The sequence below is a fragment of the Haliotis cracherodii genome, unplaced genomic scaffold, assembly GCF_022045235.1.
Source record: "Haliotis cracherodii isolate W230 unplaced genomic scaffold, xgHalCrac1.p SCAF_16, whole genome shotgun sequence".
Classification (NCBI taxonomy): Eukaryota; Metazoa; Mollusca; class Gastropoda; order Lepetellida; family Haliotidae; genus Haliotis; species Haliotis cracherodii.
In genome coordinates, this window is record NW_027266271.1 from 15,457,501 (window position 1) to 15,480,816 (window position 23,316).

The 23,316-nt window shown below is 39.3% G+C and overlaps 1 protein-coding gene across 1 annotated transcript in view; it reads left to right on the forward strand.

Annotated features, from left to right (window-relative positions):
• Positions 1-23,316, forward strand: part of LOC139463869 (uncharacterized) — a 41,890-nt gene that overhangs the window by 690 nt on the left and 17,884 nt on the right. Inside the window, exons 2-23 of the mRNA XM_071245265.1 lie at positions 11,353-11,433; positions 11,845-12,138; positions 12,566-12,642; positions 13,048-13,106; positions 13,471-13,637; positions 14,188-14,248; positions 14,614-14,618; positions 14,875-14,895; positions 15,153-15,277; positions 15,881-16,070; positions 16,371-16,507; positions 16,921-17,134; positions 17,498-17,757; positions 18,185-18,377; positions 18,671-18,928; positions 19,157-19,291; positions 19,900-20,094; positions 20,256-20,507; positions 20,891-21,095; positions 21,310-21,488; positions 21,926-22,093; positions 23,150-23,275. Of these exons, the coding sequence (XP_071101366.1) occupies positions 11,353-11,433; positions 11,845-12,138; positions 12,566-12,642; positions 13,048-13,106; positions 13,471-13,637; positions 14,188-14,248; positions 14,614-14,618; positions 14,875-14,895; positions 15,153-15,277; positions 15,881-16,070; positions 16,371-16,507; positions 16,921-17,134; positions 17,498-17,757; positions 18,185-18,377; positions 18,671-18,928; positions 19,157-19,291; positions 19,900-20,094; positions 20,256-20,507; positions 20,891-21,095; positions 21,310-21,488; positions 21,926-22,093; positions 23,150-23,275 (3,402 nt within the window). The remainder of the gene's footprint in view (positions 1-11,352; positions 11,434-11,844; positions 12,139-12,565; positions 12,643-13,047; positions 13,107-13,470; positions 13,638-14,187; positions 14,249-14,613; positions 14,619-14,874; positions 14,896-15,152; positions 15,278-15,880; positions 16,071-16,370; positions 16,508-16,920; positions 17,135-17,497; positions 17,758-18,184; positions 18,378-18,670; positions 18,929-19,156; positions 19,292-19,899; positions 20,095-20,255; positions 20,508-20,890; positions 21,096-21,309; positions 21,489-21,925; positions 22,094-23,149; positions 23,276-23,316) is intronic.

The following is a 23,316-nucleotide window of genomic DNA, read 5'->3' on the forward strand; positions in this document are numbered from 1 at the left end:
TATTGTTGATCGTGAACAACATTACTTGCTTCTTTGTCGTTGTTGAATATGGATATCATATGATTTACTGATGCAAGTCTAAAAACAAACGCACAGTTGATATACATCATTGTAAGTTCTCACCTGTAGTTCTACCTGTGTACAGGTGTGGTCATTAATGTCATTGATATGTAAATATATAAACTCCATCGCTGACATTAAAGCAAGCGTGAGAGTCCTAGTAGCACCTCTTCATAATCCCCGGAATTAATCCCCCTTTGTAATGTTCGTACCGCGTTAATACCTAGCTTCGCTCAATGTCAATACGTGCTAATTGGCCTTGTTTGAATCATGCCTTCTATTCAAGACACGAGAATGCAGCCAAGCATGAAAACCTTGGTCAGCACCTTGCAAGTCCAGTTTTGGACCAGAAAAAAGCCAATTGTTTGGCAAGCTCCTATTGCAAATAACTTGTCATTCTTCTTTCATTGTTGCCTAGGGTGTCGTCTGGGGTTTGGTCACTTTGGTTGGGTATGGGGGTCAAGGCTAGTGTCACGTGGGTAGGGTCTAATGTATGTGTAGGTATGTATTATTCTTGACCAGACATCGACCTCGGGAAGAATCGTGACTGCAAACAAATGAAGATCTTCCAAGTCTGCACAAGACTGCACAGTTCACACGACTTGTTCTCGCGGCTTGAAACCACCATCGACTGTCAGTCGGTTTTTATAATAACATTTCAAACGAATGGAACATTTTTATGATTAGGGACATAGTTCTTTAAGAGAGAAACTTTAAGTTTTGAATACTACGAACGCAATCTCCCAAGATGTGCGGAAGGATGAGGTTAATTGCGCATCCTTGCGTTATGGTGCGAAATATGAACATATAATACAGATATATTACACTGGCCACTAACTAACATAGAAGCATGGCACTGCGGATCATATTTGACGCTAATGGAACGCCAAAAATAGAAGACGGTCTGAAAATGGCTGAGATCATGATGTCTTTCATGGTCATTTAGAAGTGAGAAGAAAATGACGACATGGAACTTTATGGATAACAACTTCATTTTGGTTTGTAAAGTTTCGAGGTTACTTCTGGTCCTTTCGTCAAGTGAATGATGAAGAGACTCGAAGTTTCCCTGAAACAGTACAAAACAAAAACGACGAATTATCCCTAAAGTGTCGAATGTTTCACTATGATCAACCTCTAACTGACCAAATACTGCTTTAACATAATAATGTTGAAGTGCTTTCCGCCAAACGAAACAGGTCGTGACGTCTTGTGATCTGATCAACCAATCCACACTTTTACCACTCGGAATATGTTGTAAGCGACATCGAAACGACATAGTGATCTAGTCATCCAGAAGTGGGTATGAAACATTTACAAATTTGATATTGTACGCTAAATTACTTGAAAGGTCGAAATATTACTTCCCAGTGGTAATTCTAGCCAAGAGATTTATTTTCACACTGGGATACACACCAGCTTGTAAAGAACTCAAATTAAGCATAGTATAGGGCCTCTCGTTTTCTTAGAAGTCGCATTAAGCCAATGTCCACATGCCTGGCGTCTAGCGTTACAATGGTTCCACTGGACCAGACCATTGACCACCGCCCACTCCTCTATTGAGCTATGACCAGGGTAACTTAACCCTGGTTCAGGGAAAGGGGTGGAGGGTGGTGTGTTTGTCTGCTGGACAGCATCCGCTGGATGTTGCACAAAGCAGGGGTCGGTCTTGTAAGGACTGGCCATTATAACAGGTGACCTTCGGGTCTCTACTGTGAAACCTTGCAATGTAACAAGTGACTAATGGCAAATGGTTATTTTGCATGAATAGTTCACAATAGTAATTGGATTGCTCTCATTGTGGTCTGAAAACCAAGTTAAAACTAATATAACCCAGGCTACAGTTCACAGTGGACGTCCGGCTACCTGTGGCTTTATTTGAAGAGTGGGTAAACGGGCCGCATGCAGCTCTGAGACAAAATGAGAGGCATTTTAGTTTATGATTGTAACATTGTCGTGTTACAGATGTTTTGTCTCTTTGCCAGTGGAATCTGTTTCGTCTGATAAACGATACTGGTTTTCCACGTTGACGTTTTATTTTTAGATGCTTTAGATAATCTGTATAGTCGTTACAGGACGATGATAAAGCATAACTTCTTTAAGTGGCATTTAGTGAGTGATTGAGTGAGTGAGTGAAAGTGGTTTTACGCCGCTTTTAGCAATATTCCAGCAATATCACGGCCGGGGACACCAGAAATGGGCTTCACACATTGAACCCATGTCGGGAATCGAGCCCGGGTATTCGGCGTGACGAGCGAACGCTTTAACCACTAGGCTAACCTACGCCCCAAGTGGCATTTAGAAGTTAGTTTGATGAACAAGGGAGAGAGTTCTATGGATATACAACTTCCATATTACAATGAATGCGACGTGTCTGTGCTGATACGAACAGCGTCATCAAGCAAGTGATTGTTGATGATGGCTGTAATTGCCACGAAGACGGCAGATAACTTCTTTATCATCACTTGCTTGATAACGCCGTTCGCATCTACACAGAAACGTCGCATTCATTGTAATAAGGAAGGTGTATATCCAGAGAACTATCTCCCTTGTTCAATGATAAAACAGTAACTAAAGCACACACGTTGAACTAGATTTCGAAACATATGTGTAGTGACGGTGAGTATATGTCTTACCTTTTCGCGAACACCTCGCATCATCACTATTTCGGAATCGTACAATAGACTCTGCTTTTAGCTGAGATTTCTATCGAATATGGAAAGGGGTTAGTCCCTTTATTTCTTACTTTTCTTAAATTATTGTACAAAATATGGGAAATGTTCATGTTTCGACTTTGGGTTCAATAGAACTTGCTTCGTACTCTCGGGTTCGATCGATTTATTCAGCTACTCTGGTCAGGACAGGATAAGCGATATGACATAATAGCTCTGGCCGCCAGATCAGTTTACCGCCTGATCCCGACTTACAATTAGGTTCATAGAAACAACATTTTTGTATGATTGGCAAATCGAAAGCAAAGTGCACTTTCAGTTTTACGTTACGGCAACGGTTGAAGCCGAACTAGTCACGTCATCCAATATGGATTCCTACCGGTACCGAGATGACATAATGGGATTGAGTGAGTGAGTATGGTTTTACGCCGCTTTTAGCAATATTCCAGCAATATCACGGCGGGGGACACCAGAAATGGGCTTCACACATTGTACCCATGCCGGGAATCGAACCCGGGTCTTCTGCGTGACGAGCGAACGCTTTAACCACTAGGCTACCCGACCCGTGATGTACTTCTTAATGTTATTCATTGATAGCAACGAAGCGTTTATAATTCTCTTTCCATCGAGACGTTGAAATGACGAATTCTATGTAGCATGATGTCGTTAAGGGAACTCGTTTAACGTGTGTTTGGCTCGCAAATACAACCACTGAGTTTAATATTAAACATTTTTTAATGTACTCGAATTACTCGAATCAAATCGTTTTATCCGAAGTTTAGTTTCTTAACTAGTATTGCTCATTCGTTGGGATAAGCAGCCTATGCTGGTCGTGCGTGGCGACCAAATGGATCGGGTGGTCAGGCTCGGCGACTAGGCTGCCTGCGTCTCATCGTACACGACGGCGTTGATCGTTGCTCATAATATCAATCACTTATTTTGTTCACAGACTCAAATATTTGGTGGTCGCCATCATATTGCTGGAATATTGCTGATTGTGGCGTTAAGTTTATGAAATCTGTTTTTAGTGCTGTACGCAAAAACAAGGTATGACATATGTTTGGGGAACGTCTAACCGGGTACTATAGGGTTTATGCTGTAGGATTCCAAGTGATTATATTTTTATTTGTTACAGTTCTACAGTAAGTTTGTTTTTGTTTTGTTTTTTGTAAAAATGTATTTACGAATACTGAGTTGAAACGAAAGTACGCACGAAACTAATTACCACATGTACATTTATAACTGAATAACTGTTAAAAGAAACACGCACATATACAACAGAAGTAAAATGACGCTGTATCAAATCTATATTCAAAAGATCTGATATCCACATGATAAACAATGTCCTTTTGTATAATGCATTTTGAGATGCGGGACACCTAGTTTGTCCAATTTTACCCAATGCTCATTTCATGAAACTGTTGCCACGGGTCAGTTGAGTCTGACTTCGATTGTCCTCACCCACCCGACCATGTTAGAAGGACGGGCTAGGGTGCGAGGGAGATCGATGGACCATACCCTTTCTGCCATTGTCTAGGATCTTGACCCAGAATATTTTCAGAAACTGGTTCGGTGACATTTCATAGGCACACGTGTTCCCAGACAAGCGTTGGTCGATTGCGTCTTTTTGCCCACTTTCATTGTTGGGATTAATCAGGACATTTGTCTCGTTGGCTATTTGAAAAAAGTCCTTATATAAGAAAAATTGTACAGACCTATACAGATTACGAGTAAGTGCAATAATGCATAAGGGTGTATTTAGTTAGTCACGATATATTGTCATGGTTTCATTGACGTATATAAACAGCAAAATTCCATGATGAGGGAAGACTATATAGTGGGAAGCACAGTCGTCTTAGGCTCTGCAATTCAATGTACAGGGATTCGGCTCTTAAACTACCTAGGACACCTGGCTCAAATTATTATATTATGCTTGGTTTTCCAGCATCATATCCGTGCTCATGTGATTCGCCAAAGTGGTAAGCGTCTGGGACATACTCCACTTCGGGCTTTCCTCCCATATTAAGCTGACACTCTGCGATGTAACGACAATGCACTCTCCGAGAATATACAGTTACCCAACTGAAAAATAATAATTCTACAACCGTGCAAGTCGGGGAAATAGTTCAGTAAAAAGAAAGGATACTGTTGAAATTTAATAATCTAAAGGTCGGACTGCTTGTAAACTTGGTTTACGAATCCACCGACCTAAATAAATGAAAAGCGGTGTGTGTCCTTTTTTTCCAGCATGAAGAAGTAAGTGAAATGTTTAGAAAAAACTTCATTTGCTGTGGGCTATCAATACAAATAATTAAAACCTGTTGAAAAATATCTTTAAAACTCCGTCCCCACTATTTTCCTTCCTACGTTACATTTTCAAGAAAACAAAAATATAATTTGGAAATTCTATTCATGTTTCTTTAACGACCTTCAGATCTGAAGTTTGTGGCCAAAAATGCATTTACTTAAAAACAACATGAGGCATGAGGGTTAATCCCAGATGTGTAACATACATACACATGTTCATACTGTGGTCAGATACTATTCATATACTATTCCCAATGCTGATACCTGGCCTCCATGTCAGTAAATGAGGTACAGAACAAATGCAATACAGTCATCACGCAACATCCAGCAATCAAAAGCAATATGAAAAAAACGGCCTCCCTGTGACCATGATATGACATATCTCGATCCCCCAGGATTAACTCCCGTCCAGCTAAATATCTGTTGAGCTATGAATCTCTTCGCTTCAGTAGATATCAAACATTGCAGCACGGGGTTGTCATTCATAACAGAAGCTTGTTGTACACGTCGAACGTAAGCCAGCAAAGTGTCGCACAATGTAAGCTATGTAGGAGTGCGTTAAATCATGTGTCACTAAGCATGGCGTGAGAATATATTTGCTTATATCGTGAGTGTCGCTGAGTACATATTGACTCGCATGGTACTCTCAATAGAATATTTCCCCATGATATTACAATTGGGCATATGTGATAATACTGGGTCTCTTGACCAGTCAATAAATGTAAGTAGTTGTCAATGATGAAAGGGTAGACTAAGGTCGATCAACTTTGTGAGGCGATGTTATTCAAATGGTAACGACAAGATGTGGCTTATCAGGTCATATGTATTCTGGGGAAGTCAAGCGGGTGTTCAGGTTTCGCCTTCTTCCCTACATAAGCAGCTTTCCTTTTCACATTAACCAAATCTTTTGGTTATCAGCGGCATACTATCTAACCATATGAATAGATATAAGATTGAAGTAAAGGGTCAAACTGGAAAATATGTCAATTGTGTAATCCAAGATTGTACAGCCTGGACAAATGTACATCAAAACACATCATTTGATTTGTGTGAGTGGCGGGTGATACCGGTAGGACAGGACATGCCCTTTTAACGAACACCTGGTTTCGTCACTGACACTTTTTGACTTTTAGGTCCAATGGAATCTGTTTCGTCGGATAATCGGGACTCTTTTCGTCTGGCTTGACGGTTAATATTTCGTTACCTAATCAGATTCACGTTGATCCTATTGTCACCAAAACACATTAAGCCCATGTTTAAGAACAGACCCAGGTGCCCTGTGTTATAAAAGAACACGTTAACCATCCCACCACTTTAGCCCACCCTCACAATTAAGAAAAATCAGTAATGTGTTAAGCTGGTGGAGTAGCTCGTCGATCCCCCCCAAAGCTTTTGTAAATAACTTTATCTTATTATGGACCTCAAAGTATGGACTCAAAGACAGAAAGAAAGACAAAATAGTCATTACACATACACCCACCAACTAAAGGTTAAAATGAAAACAAAGTGACACACAAATTTAAATAAAACACCTGGATCTGGCTTGCAAATCATATGAGTATTGTCGTGTCCTTTATTTGATATTTCGACGGGGTATATGTTTTGAATTTTATCTTTGATTACAGATGGTAAGATAGAGAATGAAATGGAGCAAGGGTTTGGTGACACTTGGATTACCGCCCCCCCCCCCCCCCCCCAAGCACGTTGAGCCTCATCTATAGACTGCTATGTACTGTGTGTGCCAAGGTCACACACTAGGCGTGTCGTTATTGCACAATTCCTAGCTATAGATCATATTGTTATCATATGCAGTGGCAGACTGGAGTCCTGACACACTAAACAAATAAATACAACCTAAGTTGGGTCCCTTTCCTCATTGTACAAACACTGAACGTATTTATCAGCCATATAAACATGGCTTGAACTGGGCTGCCATCGCATATCGCGATTCAACACTACTTCAATGTTACTACATCAACTACAGCGATGCATAGAGTGAAAGTATCATGGAATACATTGCATTATTTCGTATAGCCGCCCATTTTATTTCACACAAAAATCGAATCTGTAGTCAAAATCTCAAACCGCCGTGCTCATGTCTTATAATAGTTCTACTTGATTCATCGGGCAAACAATTTACAATACATAATAATGAAATTAGATAAATGATAACAACATGGGTGGGGTAATCAGACAACAGAGTCCCAAACAGCATAATTTCGCTCAACTTTTAACAACATATCAAATTTACTATTACTCATAGCCATGGTAATTGTTGGTGTTGAGATTGAATCAAATGGTATTTGAGTGTATATATATATGATTAGAGATCTTTAGATGCCAACTTTCTTGTGAATCGTTGTCGAATGAGATTCCTGTTCATGTGCAGACACAGATGTGATTCTTTCACTCCTCAACATTGTTACATATCAAGATATATTCTCATATTCAAACGTGCAATTATCTGGGGTGAACGATACTGTGTCCTCGGTTCGGTTAGCATAGTGAAAAGTAAAAGGCAGAACGATACAAAACATACTCAGAGCATTCCCGCTAAGCATGGACACACCCAAAATAGGCCGGTATAAAACAGGTTTTCCTTGATTTTCATCACTAATTTATAAAGTTTTACACGGTGCTTTTTGCGGAAGGTAACTTGCACTTTGTGAAACACAGGATCACGTAACCAACAGATACTAACGATGCATTTATGCACAATTAAATCTCATTTAAAATACTTAACATTCCAAAAGCTTTGTCATTGATGAGGTCACGTATTTTGTCAATGTTTAGGGTGCTGTATGAAATATACATTGTTTGCATGAGGTGCAGTAAATAATAGTAATGACTGTGGTTTAGCAAACAAACAGATACTAACGATGCATTTATGCACAATTAAATCTCATTTAAAATACTTAACATTCCAAAACCTTTGTCATTGATGAGGTCACGTATTTTGTCAATGTTTAGGGTGCTGTATGAAATATACATTGTTTGCATGAGGTGCAGTAAATAATAGTAATGACTGTGGTTTAGCAAACAAACCACTTTTCATCCAATACTTTGCTATTTCCATGTCTATCATCGCAATCGAGTATTGTCATGATGGATAGAGATAGGTAAGGTGTTTACCTTTGTCGTTTCAAGCTCTGGATAACTTTATAACTTTATCGATAAGTATATTCAGACAAGTATTATCCATTCTTTTCGCGAACCACTTGCATCATGGCCATTTCATATGGATTCATAAACGCATGCCCATAATATACAGGTAGTCGGAATCTTAAAATTGACTCTTATGATTATGGAAAGGGTTCGGTTGCTTTTATTTGGACTACTTGTTTTGCTGTAGAGTGACCATATATCTGTTTACATAATACAGACCAAATGCATTCTTTTTTATTTGATACGTTTGAAGAACAAACAATCATATTCATATCATCAAGATTACCCGCTATATATCGAAAAATACCCCAAACTTAGCATAGATCTCAGGCAAACGCATATATGGAGTAAGGGAGAGTACCCGTGTTTCTCTCACGTTATCAAAAAATGGTCAATAAAACCTCATTTGATAATCCAATATAAATTTTACATAATATCTTGAGAATACCGATATTGTTAGTAATGATATAACAATTCACAATTATGGAAAACTTTCTTTTCAAATTAAATTAAACATTTCACATCTGTTGCACTTTTTCTTAAGATAGTGATGTTCACCAACCAACAAAGAGATTGTGTACTTGAACCCAAAGACAAATAATGACATCATTTCGTTTTGTTCCATAAATGTCGTAATGTTAGAGCAAGTAATAGATTATAACTAGGTTAAATCTAGATCGTCTTATACAGAAGTTCTGTTAAATTAGTGACTACTGTTTTGGCAGATTGTTGTTAAGCAAGCTACTTTGTCGTGACGCCATTGTTGGTTGGTCGAGGTCGGACAATAAGCGGTCATGCGAAGGTAACAATTGCCTGGAGCTAATTAACACTCACCTGTCAAAAAATTGAATATGTGTACTCAAAGTGGACAAATACCAGGCTGATTTGATGTAACTGGGGTTGTTGGTATTTAATGAATATATTCCATATGTATGATCTTAATAAGTAAAGTAGTAAGTAAATGATGATACAAGTACTGAGAACTAGTTTACAGGCATACATGTCTCAGGAACAGACAGGCAACGAATAAAGTCGATCAAATTCTAGGTCCCTTATTCTATAAACAGAGACTTAAACCGATTAACTGTTGTGGTGTTTTTTTAAACATAATTTTAATTTACTATAAATTGACGAGCAAATAAACTTTACCAAGAAAAAATTGCTTCAATTCCTTTCTAATTTGAATTATAATGAAATTGTAATGTGCTAAATGAATGCGTTAATCCAGACCTCTCCTTACATGACATGCATATGGTTTATATAGTCATCGCATTAAAAAACAAATGGAAAAATAATTAAGCAGAAACAATAAACATATAATAGCCTAATAACGAAAAGGAAAAAGTACAGTTTCACATATACACAGTTCCCAGCGGTCGTCAAAACCTCTGTATATCACAGGGAATACGCATAAGAATATGTCTTCAAGCAAATCAAATACCTGTATTCGCCTTGTCTGTGAATTGCTTAAATTACATTACTTATCCTTGAACATCCCCGACAGGTGTCATTACTGTTTAATTGAAACAATTGCTGCTGTTTAATTGTTGTCCGTGTCAAGAGAACAAAGGGGATTAGTCCAACAAGGTTATCCCCCAGGCGTTTCGGCTGTGAAATCAACGAGTCATCTAAACTCTTAAAACAAACACATCGCAACCCGTCTCTGTGATGTCTGGTATTTAATTAATCGCTTCCTACTGTTTCTTTTTAATCTTTAGAAATTGGCATTGTTTTAACAACCATATATATAAAAGCGAAAACAGGACAGAGCGTCAGTTAGTGTTGAACTTGGATGTTGGTGAAGGTAGTTAGCAGAAGAAATTCAAAGAAGCTTTAAGAAAAGACCATGGTTGTGCAATGGACATCTTGATTGCCCCAATAGGAACTTTATAACTGTGCCTGGATATATTCCCATCAAATAGTGCTACCATGTTTTCGGGTAAGCGTTCATTCAAAATACTTGTGTTAATAAATCTTCAGCGAACATTTCAGTCTTCAGATGTCCCCATGTAATGCTTTTCTAATAATGTTTTACTATATAAAAATGACACACTCGATGAGAATCTTCAGAATACTGCAATGTGTGAGTGTAGCAGTGTAATATTGTTATTCAGAATAGAATTGCAAAATTGAAGCGTATTCTAAGACGGTTGACACCGATTTAAACAAAGAACAACAATTTTTGTCAATGCATCGTGCAGGTCCTTGTACCTACATAGAGAAAGCCATTTCATAAACGTACTTGCCATAGCACCCGATCTCGAAAGGCAACCCCACCTTTATTAATAAATACTTACAACATCTAAATGTCACTTAATTGTTATGAACTGTGCGATTAAATATTATCGAAGAAGAGTATCATTTCCATTTTACACGTGCAAACTATAAAACATCAGATTGATTTTCCAGTTTTCCGTCGTTAACAAGACACCATGCATGACATTGTATTCGTTTGTTGCGCCCCGCACTGAAACTCTTTGTAATGAGGACCGAACCATTAAACTTTACAAGTAAATTTCGGCACTGTAATCTGTATGTTTAGTGCGTCATATCATCTACATTTGCTACTATTTAACAGAACCATCTTTGATATGCTTCATGGCTTCACATTTAGCTCTTGTCAAATATAAAACGTCAACTCCAGAGAATAATCAGTTTCAATTATCTGCCGAAACGGATTTTCCATTGGGTGTAAAATTGTTTGTTTGTTGCCAAACTTAAGAATGATGATTGTTCTTGATTATTTGTTATCTTCAATGCTTAATATGCGATGCTTTGGAATAATGCTTCGATGATGTGTAAGGAACTTCGAATATGACGCACACTTAAAATGAAACGTCTTCCGTTAAAGCGAAATGTGTCAGTTAAATATAAAATTCACACTACAACACAGATTTGACTTGACCCATCTGTATATAATGCGGGTTTTTGAAGAAAACAATATACACCACACAACTATTTTTACATATATTTCAGAACTCATACAGTGCACAGAACCACACCCAAAACACTCTTATGAAAACTCTGTTTCGTGTTTATCGATATATTTGTGTAGTATTAGTCGATACTCCTTTTCATTCAAAGGGCCACTAAGCGTTCGTGCATAGACCAGGTTCAAGGCACTGTCTATTGTAATTTTTCTTTGTTGCAGGAACCACCCTCCTTCTGTCCGCTGTGGTCGTCAACGCTTTCGTGGTGCTGGTCATCGCGACGCAATCAGTGGTCAAGCTTGGTTCGTATTGAACATTCAATTATCTCTGTAAAGTGCATAGGTCCTTTAAAAAGAATATACATCGGACCCGTATATAATCGCCATACGCTGAACAAGTGTCCAGACCCTGATTATATGATCAGTCTCGATTATCTGCCTAAACAGATTCTATTGAACGTAAAAGGCAACCTAGTGGTGACGATTATATGACTGTTTCACTGAAAAACACCAGGTTTGTACGAAAACCCGCTCCTCGGACAATTATTAGAGAGGAGCATTCGTAGGACATTACCCCAAACACTATTAATGATCATAACTCCGGAACTTGAAGCTGCTTGTATAATGATGTGAGACAAGTCAAAAATACATTTCATACACACATTAATTTAGTCGGAGAGCTCCTTTAACGCGGTCATTTTACCGTTTTTTCAGCTGACGACGATCAACTAGAAACTCTGCTTGCAACGGACAATCTGATTCAATTTCGCAAGGGCCATCGAACACGAACAGACCATGCAAGTGTAAATACATCTGTCATAGATCCAAGGCTACCCGACACCTCCAGGGCAAGGACGCTCACTCAGGCGCCAAGTCGACTGATACACGAAGAACTCGATTTTGAGTTCGAAGACTTCCTGTTGCCCACAGAACACGATCTTCGCCTCCACAGGCGCAAGCGTCAGGTTATAACAGAGGATGGGGGTTCCGGAACTCTGGATGCAGGAGGTAAGTTGACATGGGGAAGATGCTTTTATGGCGAGTAGAAAGTCATGTTAAAAGAACAGTATTAATCTTAGGAAGAGAATATATGGATGTCAACTTCTTTATTATCCTTCTTCAGGTGAAGGAGTAAACATATGCTCCGAAACGTTGTGTTCCTCATAATAAAGAAGTTGACATCCATATATTCTTTTGCTTATGTGTATCATTTCTAAATGATTTTTAAAGACCAGTTTTATTCTAGTTTCCTGTTTGTGTGACAGGTTTACGCACAACGGGATGCGTGCAGCCCAAAAGGTACAACACAGTTGACATGATTATCAAAAGAAATACATTTCATTGAAGATCCAACCGAAGTATTTTTCAATTACGGTATTGATATATAATACACTCAAGTTGTTGAACAAGTATACATTGCATTTTTGTTTTTCAGTTGACACCAAGATTGTTCTTGATGTAGCCTTCAGTTCTGGTATTTCGGCTACAATCAAGACTGACGCAGAGACACTGGTAAGCAGTTTTAGTCTTTTCAACTTTGTGTCTTTGAACATAAGGAGTTAATTATATGTCTCTACTCAAATAAATCGTCATCAACAACTGTCACATAACACAGACATTACCTAACAAGCAGGTCTTGAACTCTTAAATGTTTTAGCCAAATATATGCCTCTACTTTTCATCAAACATGTTAATGTAACTTCTTTGAGCTTTGAGGGGCATTTCGAAGTACTAAGTACTAGGTAAGGAGAAGAATGAATGTACTTTCTTTATAACGGTGTTATAACCTACACGGAAATGTCTCTTCTAATTGTGATAAAGAAGTTCTTCATCCATACATATCTTATCTTTTGTTAATGTAGTAATTATGAGATGATTTGATCACCTTCTCACACCATGCATCTGACCCGTTTGCAGGTGAAAGCCGAGTTTGATGAACAAGGAGTTGACTATTCTACAGTCACTGCCGTCGTGTCGTAAGTATTTAGATCAGTTATGGGCAGCCACAATGTGTGGTGGAAGACACCAATATAACAACTGTGGTGGCTTAAGAAGTTGGTTGGACATAAAACCATTTGGGGAAGATGAACATGAAGATAAATACAATACAGTCTGGATTAAGAGTGGAATAGGATTAAGTTTTGTTATACTTGTCATATCCGAAGTTGCAACGAAAACCAAAATTAAGAAATATTTCCTTCCGAGTTTAACCACTTAAAGCTAACATTTGAGATTGCTTTTTCATTGTTTTAAACATGAAAGACCCTCTTTAATTCTGATTAAGAATCATTTTTTTATTCGATTGAGTCTATCGCGTTCTTATGCTGATTTCATTTTCAGTGACAATGGCAACAGCGAGACCAGCGTGGTGTTCACAACTAAATTCAACTCCGTCAACAATCGGGTTCTCGTGGCCTACGTCTTCAAGAACTTCATCTCTGGATTTAACATTGGTGCCTACACCCAGACACGAGAACCAACAGTGTGGAACGCGAACAACATAGAGAGTAGGTCCATTGCGACAATTAAAACATGTATTGATTGAAAAGACCACACACTAAAAGATTTACTATTCTTTTATGCCAATAAATAATTGGTTGATTTTGTAAATCATTTGATTGGCAGTTGAAAGGTACACACAGGGCAATGACCTTCAGACTGTTGTCTTTTTGCTGTAATATTATATCACGACTCTTACGTATTACTACGATACAGTGTTATTTTGGGGATTGTTATTGCTTGAATGATTGAGTGAACACAATAGAACCTTGCTGATATTGCCATGTAAGTGAAATCGCCCGGATTAGCATATGTCCGCGTGTGTATATTGGAGACGACCAAGTTTTCATTTAATTTGAGAATCCGTTCCCTCTAATCAATCAATTACCTGTAATCAAACTTCATTCTCATAAGAACCACCCACGGAGGTTCAAGAGCATATTTTACATATCATTTATGTATCACATAAATCACAAGACAAGAATAATAATAATAATAATATGTATGTATGTATATGTAGGCTTATTTTATATTCAATATTCTTCATATTTTTTACAGAGACCGTAACATGTTTCCTCTGCCCGTCGACAAGACCCTGTGGATCAGGGACATCTTGTCAGTAAGTGTCCCAAACCCTTGTGTCGACCGTATTAAACATAATATTATACAAGAACCATTAATGATGTGGTGTAACTTCCAGCAATGGTATAGCAACAGCCACTGCAAAAAGCAAACCAATGATCCCAACATAAATCATGAATTAAAGCATCAGCGTAAATTCTTATGGTTCCCATCTTAGTAATAAATCAAAGAATGATGGATTTGTCTTATTATATTTTTGTATGATGGTGATAACCACTACGTCTTGGTTGGATAGCTCTTTCTATCATATCACATTAGGATGGTTTTCAAAAGGATATCTTAGTATACGACTGTTGCTACTTACTACATTTTACTATGATGGTTCTTATTGTTATGTTTCAGGGCCAGTAAGTACAGAGCAGCAATCGGAGGTTTTAAAGAAGGCAGTTGTCATAAAAATATCTTCCTTATATGGCGAAAGTAACATCTGCACACTAATGATCAGCTATTTGTACATACTATAATAAATATATACATATTTTTTTAGAAAAATGAAAAGGGTTGATGTAATGTTATCATATAAATCAAATTTAAATAACTTTTGAACACATCGTAACTGCATATTGTACAAACATGTAAATGATTGTTTCTTTTCACTTTCAGTTTCAACCGCATCCAGCACAGGTAAATAGATTCATTACAATGGATACTTCAGAATAATACATTCTTCATGGAACGATACATCCAAAGTGTTCTTGCGCTTCCATATATTATACTTACCGGTATGAAGCCTATTTCACAAGCTGTTAACTTTGCAAGACATATTACTTCATGTTACTTCTTAAGAACATTAATGATTACAGTAAATATATAGTTAAGTAAAACCAAGTAAGATGTTCCTTGTAATTCGTCGGTATACCAAAACCGGTTGTCTATTGTAGATTTCTTTCCCTGGGGATTCTCCACCATTGACAATAAGCTGTCACGAGGTATCGACGCCAACTCCGAAAGTCGTTTCATCCGATCTGGTTTCACCTTCAACACAGCATCCAAGTCGTACTACTCGGTAAGTGAAGCACACTGGAAAAGTCGTAGAAATACGTAATGACACAAGCGATAGTAATTGAAATCTAACAACGGTTGTAGCAGCAGTAGAAATATTAGATGTAAAATTCGCAGTAGATGTAGCAATGGTTAATGAAGCAGAAATAATGGCCTATTGTCAGTAACTGTAGAAAGAGTAGAAGTAACCATGGTTAGGTTGAGTAGTTGTATTAGCAGAAGAAGTAGCTCATGATAGCAGTAGTAGTAATAGTGGTTGTTGTAGTAGTGGTAGTTGTAGTAGTAGTAGTAGTAGTAGTAGTAGTAATAGTAGTAGTGGTAGTAGTTGTAGGAGTAGCAGCAGTAATACTAGAAGTTGTAGTAATAGGAGTAGTAGTTGTAGTAGTTATTGTAGTAGTAGTAGAAGTAGCAATTGTAGTAGAAGTAATAATAGTAGTAGTAGTAGCAGCAGCAGTTGTAGCAGTCGTAGAACCAGTAGTAGCAAATTTGAATACGTATAATGGTTGTCTTTAGCTTGTACATGTAGTGTAGTAGTATTATAGGCAACATTCGCACAATAGCCTTCAGAAATATATGAATATATAAATATTGATCTGTATACGACTAGGTGGGCGATAACGGCATCCTGAGCTTCGGAACAACCCTCAGCGACCCTGCTTATAACCCCCCTGACTTGGCCAGCATCGACACCCAACCTGAGGACTTCATATGTGTATTCTGCGCTGACGCCAACCTTCTCTATGCTGGCACTTCCGCTGAGGTATTTTACGGCGAATATCAGGTCGGCGATGCAGGAGGTAGGTCTTTCATGAAGGTTTTAATAGCTTGCACTCGTAGTTCAGTTACATCACAGCATGCGTTAAAAAAAATCTCAAATCTCAAAATTAACGCAGGTCATGCATTTTATTAATTATGGAACAAATTAAGCTGACAGACCAAGTGCTGCTGGAAAGATGTAAAAGTTACACGTCTTAGACCCCTGTTCCAACCGAGACCCTCAGCTGAAGTACTTCAAAACTAATACATGCCTTCAATAGTTTCTAAATGTATCACTGCATCAACTGTGTTTGGTTTCTTCATGTTCTTTTTTTTTCCAGCCTTTGAAATCCTTGGAAGAGCGACAAATGAGGTTCAGGTTGTCGACCCAACGTTTGAGGCGATGTGGGTCGCCGTAATCACGTGGTTCGATGTTCCCTACTTTGAGAGGACAGACAAAACCACCCCATCAACTCTGGTACGTGTTGTTTGACAGGCATTACTTAGAAGTTGACACAATTTATGGATAACAACTTCCATAATTACCGTAGGGGAGTACGTTTCGGTATGGATCCTTATACGGTTGTCAAGCAAGACTGGTGCGTGCTTGTTAAGGCCATCTCATGTGATGTTTAATCAGCAGTGAAGTGACACTATATACAGTATTTATCTTAACTTACAAAGCTGGAAATATTCAGTGGCATTTTAAAATACTGTTTGTCTTCAAATAACTATGTGAAACTGGGTCCCCACATGGCCTTCGTTCCACAAAAATATCATAGCGTTAAGGTGGGAAACTGATCACTCAAAATATACCCATCCAAATTTGGGTACCAGACAAAACATTCCAATACCAGATGTTCCACCACGATTGTGTATTTCCAATTACAGCGCAACACATTCCAAGCCGTTCTGATCTCTGACGGAATTGATTCTTACGTACTCAGCAACTACAAAGACATGGCATGGCCCCAGAGCTACTTGGATCGTTCTGTCATTGGTTATAAGCATTTAACTGCTGGAATTCTAAATAACTACAAGCAATACAAGACAGATGGCGACCAAAGGGAATCTGTTCCCATGGATCTAATCACTGGAAATACAGGTGACATTTGCTTTGTATTCAAACATAGGATTGTGTAGGTTTCTGCATTGTTACATGCTTGCCCTTTTCGCTAAACCTGGTGTAATCAATGATTTTCAGTTATCCTTTCATATGATATGTACCTTTTATCTGCCTTTTACGTAGAATGGGATCTGTTTAGTCGGATTCTCGAGACTGGTTATTTTCTGGCGTTATATATAGAACCTTAACCTGTATTTAAAAACAAAACACTCCACGAGTTGACTCAACAAATGTTAATTATGTTAATTAACACATTACAAGGTTAATCACTCGTTAACGTGGTGTCTTTGATTTATTTATTATCAACGGTGTGAAATACATTCCTTGTCGATTTTGATGCAGGACGAAATGGCGTGTTTCTTCTGAAAGTTGGAGAGCTGGCAGTAGTTGAAGCGTCGAGACAAGCCGCCTTTGATTGCGGGTCCTGGTACACTACCAACTACCTTTTGATGTCGGAGTTTCGCCAATCTCTCGCGCAAATGGTCTCCTGTCCATGTGCTGAAGCTCACATAAAGAATTACAAGAGTTTCGACGGACCAACAACCGTAGGAAGTCTGCAATGCTACGAACTCATCAAGAACAAGAACAAGCTTGACACACAGGTAGGATAAGATTTTATTCTGTATAAATACGTTTAACAGGACACATATCACAGTGATAGAGTTGGTGTTTACGCCATCTTTAGCAATAAGTCTAGTTATAGCATGATCACGGCGGTGGACACAAAAAATGAGCTCCACACATTGTAATTGACTGGAATTGTCTGGTGCGTGGACCGATGCTCATGCTATTTATCACTGGATTGTCTGGTCCAGACTCGATTATTTACAGACCGCGTCCTATTCCTGGAATATAACTGAGCGCGGCGTTAAACAACAAACACACATTTATTTTCTTTTATAAATTGGCATTGTCAGGTCGGTTCGTCCCATCAGATGAGGTTTTCGTCAAAGGATAGCACAGTTACCATATATCGAACGAACTTTTATATTAATCATTAATTAATTCTAAATCTGCCGTTTCTTTCAGCAATGTTGCTACAGCAATGAAGTCCTTGACGAAGCTACGAGTCACTACCTCCGCTTCAGAAGCTCAGACAGCGCTCACCAGACTCAGGACATCGACTCTTACGATAACTGCTGTGTCCAGAACAGCATGTGTCAGCTCTTCAGAGACATGAGGCCTGGAGGCGTCTGTGACACCACCTCCTCAGTATCTGAAGGTGAGTCCCCCTAATTAGAGGACCATCTCGCTTGTGACAGGACTATCACAAATCTGTGGAATAGCATTGGGTTTATATTCCCTTCCCATCCACACTTTCAACCTATTGTATCCCAAACCACGAAGGGCCTTTTATTGTAGTGAGTGAGTGAGATGGGTTTCACGCCGCTTGTAACAGTATTCAAGTTTTATCACGGCGTTTAACGGGAAACCCACTCATCCCTGTTCCTTAAGCCATTGCCATACATTGAATTCCCATCCATTGCATCTGACACCCATGTTTGTTTATTACAGCCAACGCTGCAGGCGATCCCCACATAACAACCTTGGATGGTTTTGAATATTCCTTCAACGGGTACGGCGAATACCTATTGTCCGAGATTTCTAACGGAAATTTCACAATGGTGCTCCAGTGTCGTACGGTCCCGGCTAAAACCCAAACAGGAGACGACTCAAAAGCGACAATTTTCCAGGGTTTTGGTGTATCGGAGACAACTGTCGGAGCTTCATATCCCGCCATTTTCTTTGTGGAGATGAACGTCGAACGTACAAGTATGCATTTTGTTTCTGCCCGATATGTAACATATAACGGGGGTGTTCCTCCTAAAATCTATATAGTCCATTGAAAAATTGTTTATGCATCAGCCAAGATTCACGTTAATAAGAACTAGAATAAACATTAAGGTGTCATTGTTCGTTTAGGTTGATTAACATCAACCAAACCACAGCACTTATCGATAAATTGTACAAAATGAACTAAAGAAAGACGTTCCTTTACAGAAATGATTATCTTTGCTAACGGGACTGATATCTCGGCTCTCTTCTACGCGGCGGATAATTACAAGAAAGATTGTGCCACCCTGGTGGTCAGGAGGGAGGCGGTTAACAAAGTCAGCTTCTACTTCACAGAGTCGGGTAAGACAAATTTCATATCTTTTGACAGCTGACGCGAGGTTTCTTTTTCATATTGTTTCCAGTGAACTTAACATCCAACGCCCGCATAGTTTCGCGAACACTTGGTGTCACGGCTGCGGTGAAAGGTTTTTGTTTGTTTGGTTGTTGTTTAACACCACACTCAGCAATATTCCAGCCATATGACGGCGATCTGTAAATAATCGAGTATGGACCAGACAGTCCATTGATTGAAACCTTGAGCATCGATCAACGCAAATGGGATACGATGACATGCATCAACCAAGTCAGCGAGTCTGACGACCCGATCCCGTTAGTTGCTTTCTTACTGCGGTGAAAAGTACAATGGCGACACCGTGTGTTCTCGAAACTGACCATTAACACTTGGAAGGGGTTATCAACATCATGTCGTATTCGAATATTTGATGCAGATTGTTTTCCTACAACAGAAGCGGTAATGACATGTTCGTATAGGGCTGATTGGATTTCAGTGTTTGATCGTTAACACAGCATTTACATATGGTAGCTATTTCATCTAAATTAGTGAATACATTGAATAACGAATATTGCTTCTTAAAAAAACTTTTATTTACTTATCTCTATCATTTCAGGAATCTCAATTGCGATTAGTATAAACGCTGAAACCCTATCCATCGAGACCAACATAAACACTTTGTATAGGGGCCTGGCTAAAGGCTTAATGGGTAATTATGATATTGACCAGACAAACGATCTGGTGAAGAAAACAGGGGAGACAATTCCATCGACGTCAACTGAAAGACAGATCTTTGAAATGGGGGAAACATGTGAGTACACAATAACTACTTTCTATTTTCTTTCCATCGGTGGCTAATTGTTTAACTGTTTATATCCATATTTTCCACCAGGCTTATATTTCTTTTAAAACCAAAGAAAGCCCCAACCAAGTAATTATAGAAACGAGAATAACATTGTACTTGTTCTGCAGGGCGTGTAACTGAAGCAGAAAGTGTCTTGAGATACGAAGCAGGCTTAACATACGCCGCTGCGAACAATCTGAGCTTTGTGCCAGTGTTCCTGGACGAGATCGACAGTGCTACAAGGACTAAAGCTGAAGAGGTGTGTGGTGGCACTACCAACAAGCAGTGCATCCTTGACTTCGCCGCCACCGGCAACCAGGCCCTGGCAGAGTCGACTAAAGCGTTGCAGGTAGCAGCCACGGCAGTGCGAGCCACCCTGGGTAAGACCCCTACCCCTACCAGGTCCAGACTCAATTTACAAGCCGCCGTCATATAGTTGTAATATTGATGAATGCAACGCTAAACAATAAAGAGAAATCAAAAACGTTGGACCACCACTTAGCTTGTCAACAAATTCACGAACAAAACATACAGGTCTGTGCCAAATTTGGTTTTGTAATGAGTGGCTTGATCAAGATTATGTTGTCATTGACTATATGAATGAATGCGTTGAATTTTGGAGATTTCAAATAATTTTTGGCATTTCTAAATAACATAGTTTTTGAGCGCTCGTCACAACAGATTTCCTCATATGCAGTCCATCCTTTCATAATTGGGATGTATATATAAGTTCTCACTGACACACTATAGATTTTTTTTGTAGCCAACAGTGCCCCAAAGCTCACCGGCACGGCCCAGGTGAACGCGGAGGTATCTCAAGCCTCAAGTCTGTCGTACTCCAGCACCGACGCCGAGGGAGATACCGTCAGATACGTTGTCGTTGGCACCACCCCCACCGGCCTGAATCTAAATGCGGATAGCGGGGCCGTTGTCTGGACCCCTGCCTCTCTGGACCCTGTCCGGATTGTGTGAGTTGTGTGATACCCCCAGAGCCACGCCACACTGCAAAACCTAAAACTCTAGCCTCAACACTGATGATTAATTTGGTTTATTTGTCTTCTTCTTCTTGTTATTATATTAAGCGCCACCGTATATTATGAGTTTTATTACTATTTGTATTATTTCTATTATTCTCTGTTATTTCATTGTTTTTAATGTCATAATTATAATAACTATTTTCAGTTTGGTATCGGAGGATGCTAAAGGTTTGGCTTCTAACCAGATCGACGTGCAGATTAACCTGTGTGGGGTCTGTAACAACGGCGGAACGTGCGACTTCACAAATACCAGATCTTCCACCGCCGCCAATTCGCCAGACACATTTAAACTTGCTGCCTGCAAGTGCACAACAGGATGGGGAGGTAAGCACTTCTATTCGGTTTCGCAAAACCATTGAGCCAGTGAGTTTGGTTTAACGCCACATGTTTCCAGTATGTCACTTAAATAACAGCGTGTCAGCTTCGTGTGGGAGGATAGTCCTATTAGCAAAGCTCGTAGATGTTTACCCCCATAAAGTTCATGAAACGGATATATAATGCTGAAAAACCATTCATCACATAGATACCGTTACAATATGTAACCTTAGAGAAGGGGGATGGCCATGTGTGTGCCAGTACACTTGATGTTCAATTGGAGTGATATAACACTTATTACTGATGTCTGTATCTGTTAAGAAAGTGGAAATGATTAATGTTTTGTAATGATCAGATGTTATGAACTTCATGATACGATAGTGTTGTAAAATGTCACGAATTTATACGTCTGAAACAATGCCCGTACTGTCTTTTCTCTCCACCAGGAACTGATTGCAACACCGACAAAAATGGCTGCGAGACTAAGCCGTGTGGATCTCTCCGAAGTTGTACTGACGTCACTCCCTCAGTTGAGGTGTCTTCCGGCAAGGCTTTCACGTGCGGACCATGCCCAGCTGGTTACCAGAGCGATACCGCCAACGTTAAGTGTGAAGGTACACAAAGATAGACCTAGGCAAATGGACCCAGGACAGCACACTCCGGCGCAGTGGTGACTCAGCATAACACCACTGCCACAGGCTAATTTGCATATCACGTGACCGGACTTTTCTCTTGTTTGTAAACAAACGGGCTTTTTTCAGAATATCAATATAGAACGGACTAATGCAAGTATTTGGGGGCGCTTAACATATCGTTTTACATAATTACATAGATATGCTACTACAACTGCGACAGTGAATTTCATGACAATATATATTTATACATCCAAGTGACCGTATCGCTAGCTCTCCGCTGGGCTTCGATGACAGCACGTAGAATCGAACAACCAATGTAAACAAAGGATATCTAAGCAAAAACAAGTAGATTTTCACATATTAGGATATTTTCTTAATGAACCGTAACCATTCTTTGACAGTTGTTCAGGAAAATGTGCAGACTTGTCCATCATGAAACGGGTGAAAAGCATATTCAATATTTTGAATGGACTGTGAAAGAGGTGACGAATCATCATATGGCGCTGCCCTGTGGCAGAGGTACTATGCTGGCTGGCTGCCGGCCGCATGGAACTGTGGGTAGGAGAGTGCCAGGACAGATGAGATGCCGAGTCATCTATTCCTGTCATGAGAGACACCTTAATCGTGGTATCTTTGGCGTCTGATAAAAATAGTTATTGATGGAGGCTACTAGATCCAGATAGGACCTTGTCATATCTCAACACATCGCGCCAGCGTTAAAGGCGGATTCTGTTCCACCGTCCGTTGCCATGTTCTAGCCATTAATACTCTGGGTGAAACTGAGGTTTTGTCACTGTGTAATTAGAGAAAGCATTGACTGCTGAATTGATATTAATCACAAAATGTCAACGAGAAAAAAATAATGGTGTTTGGGGGGATTGTTGGTCTGTTCAGATCTCGGTTCCCTTAAGATACAAATTATTAGGTTTTCAGTATGCTATGAAGTTACAAGTACATGCGAATGCTTCATACGTTTACTAAGCATATATGTGTATGTCACTAATACCATTTGCAATTGTTGTTCCGTTCCAACAGATGAGAATGAGTGCCAGAGAAGTTCATCGCCATGTCCCGCCAATTCCAACTGCGCGAACACCGTCGGTAGCTTCACTTGTACGTGCATCTCTGGCTACCGGAAGTTGACGGACGGAACATGCGCAGGTAAGGCATTAAAACAATTGAATGCAGATACGGAAGTTGAA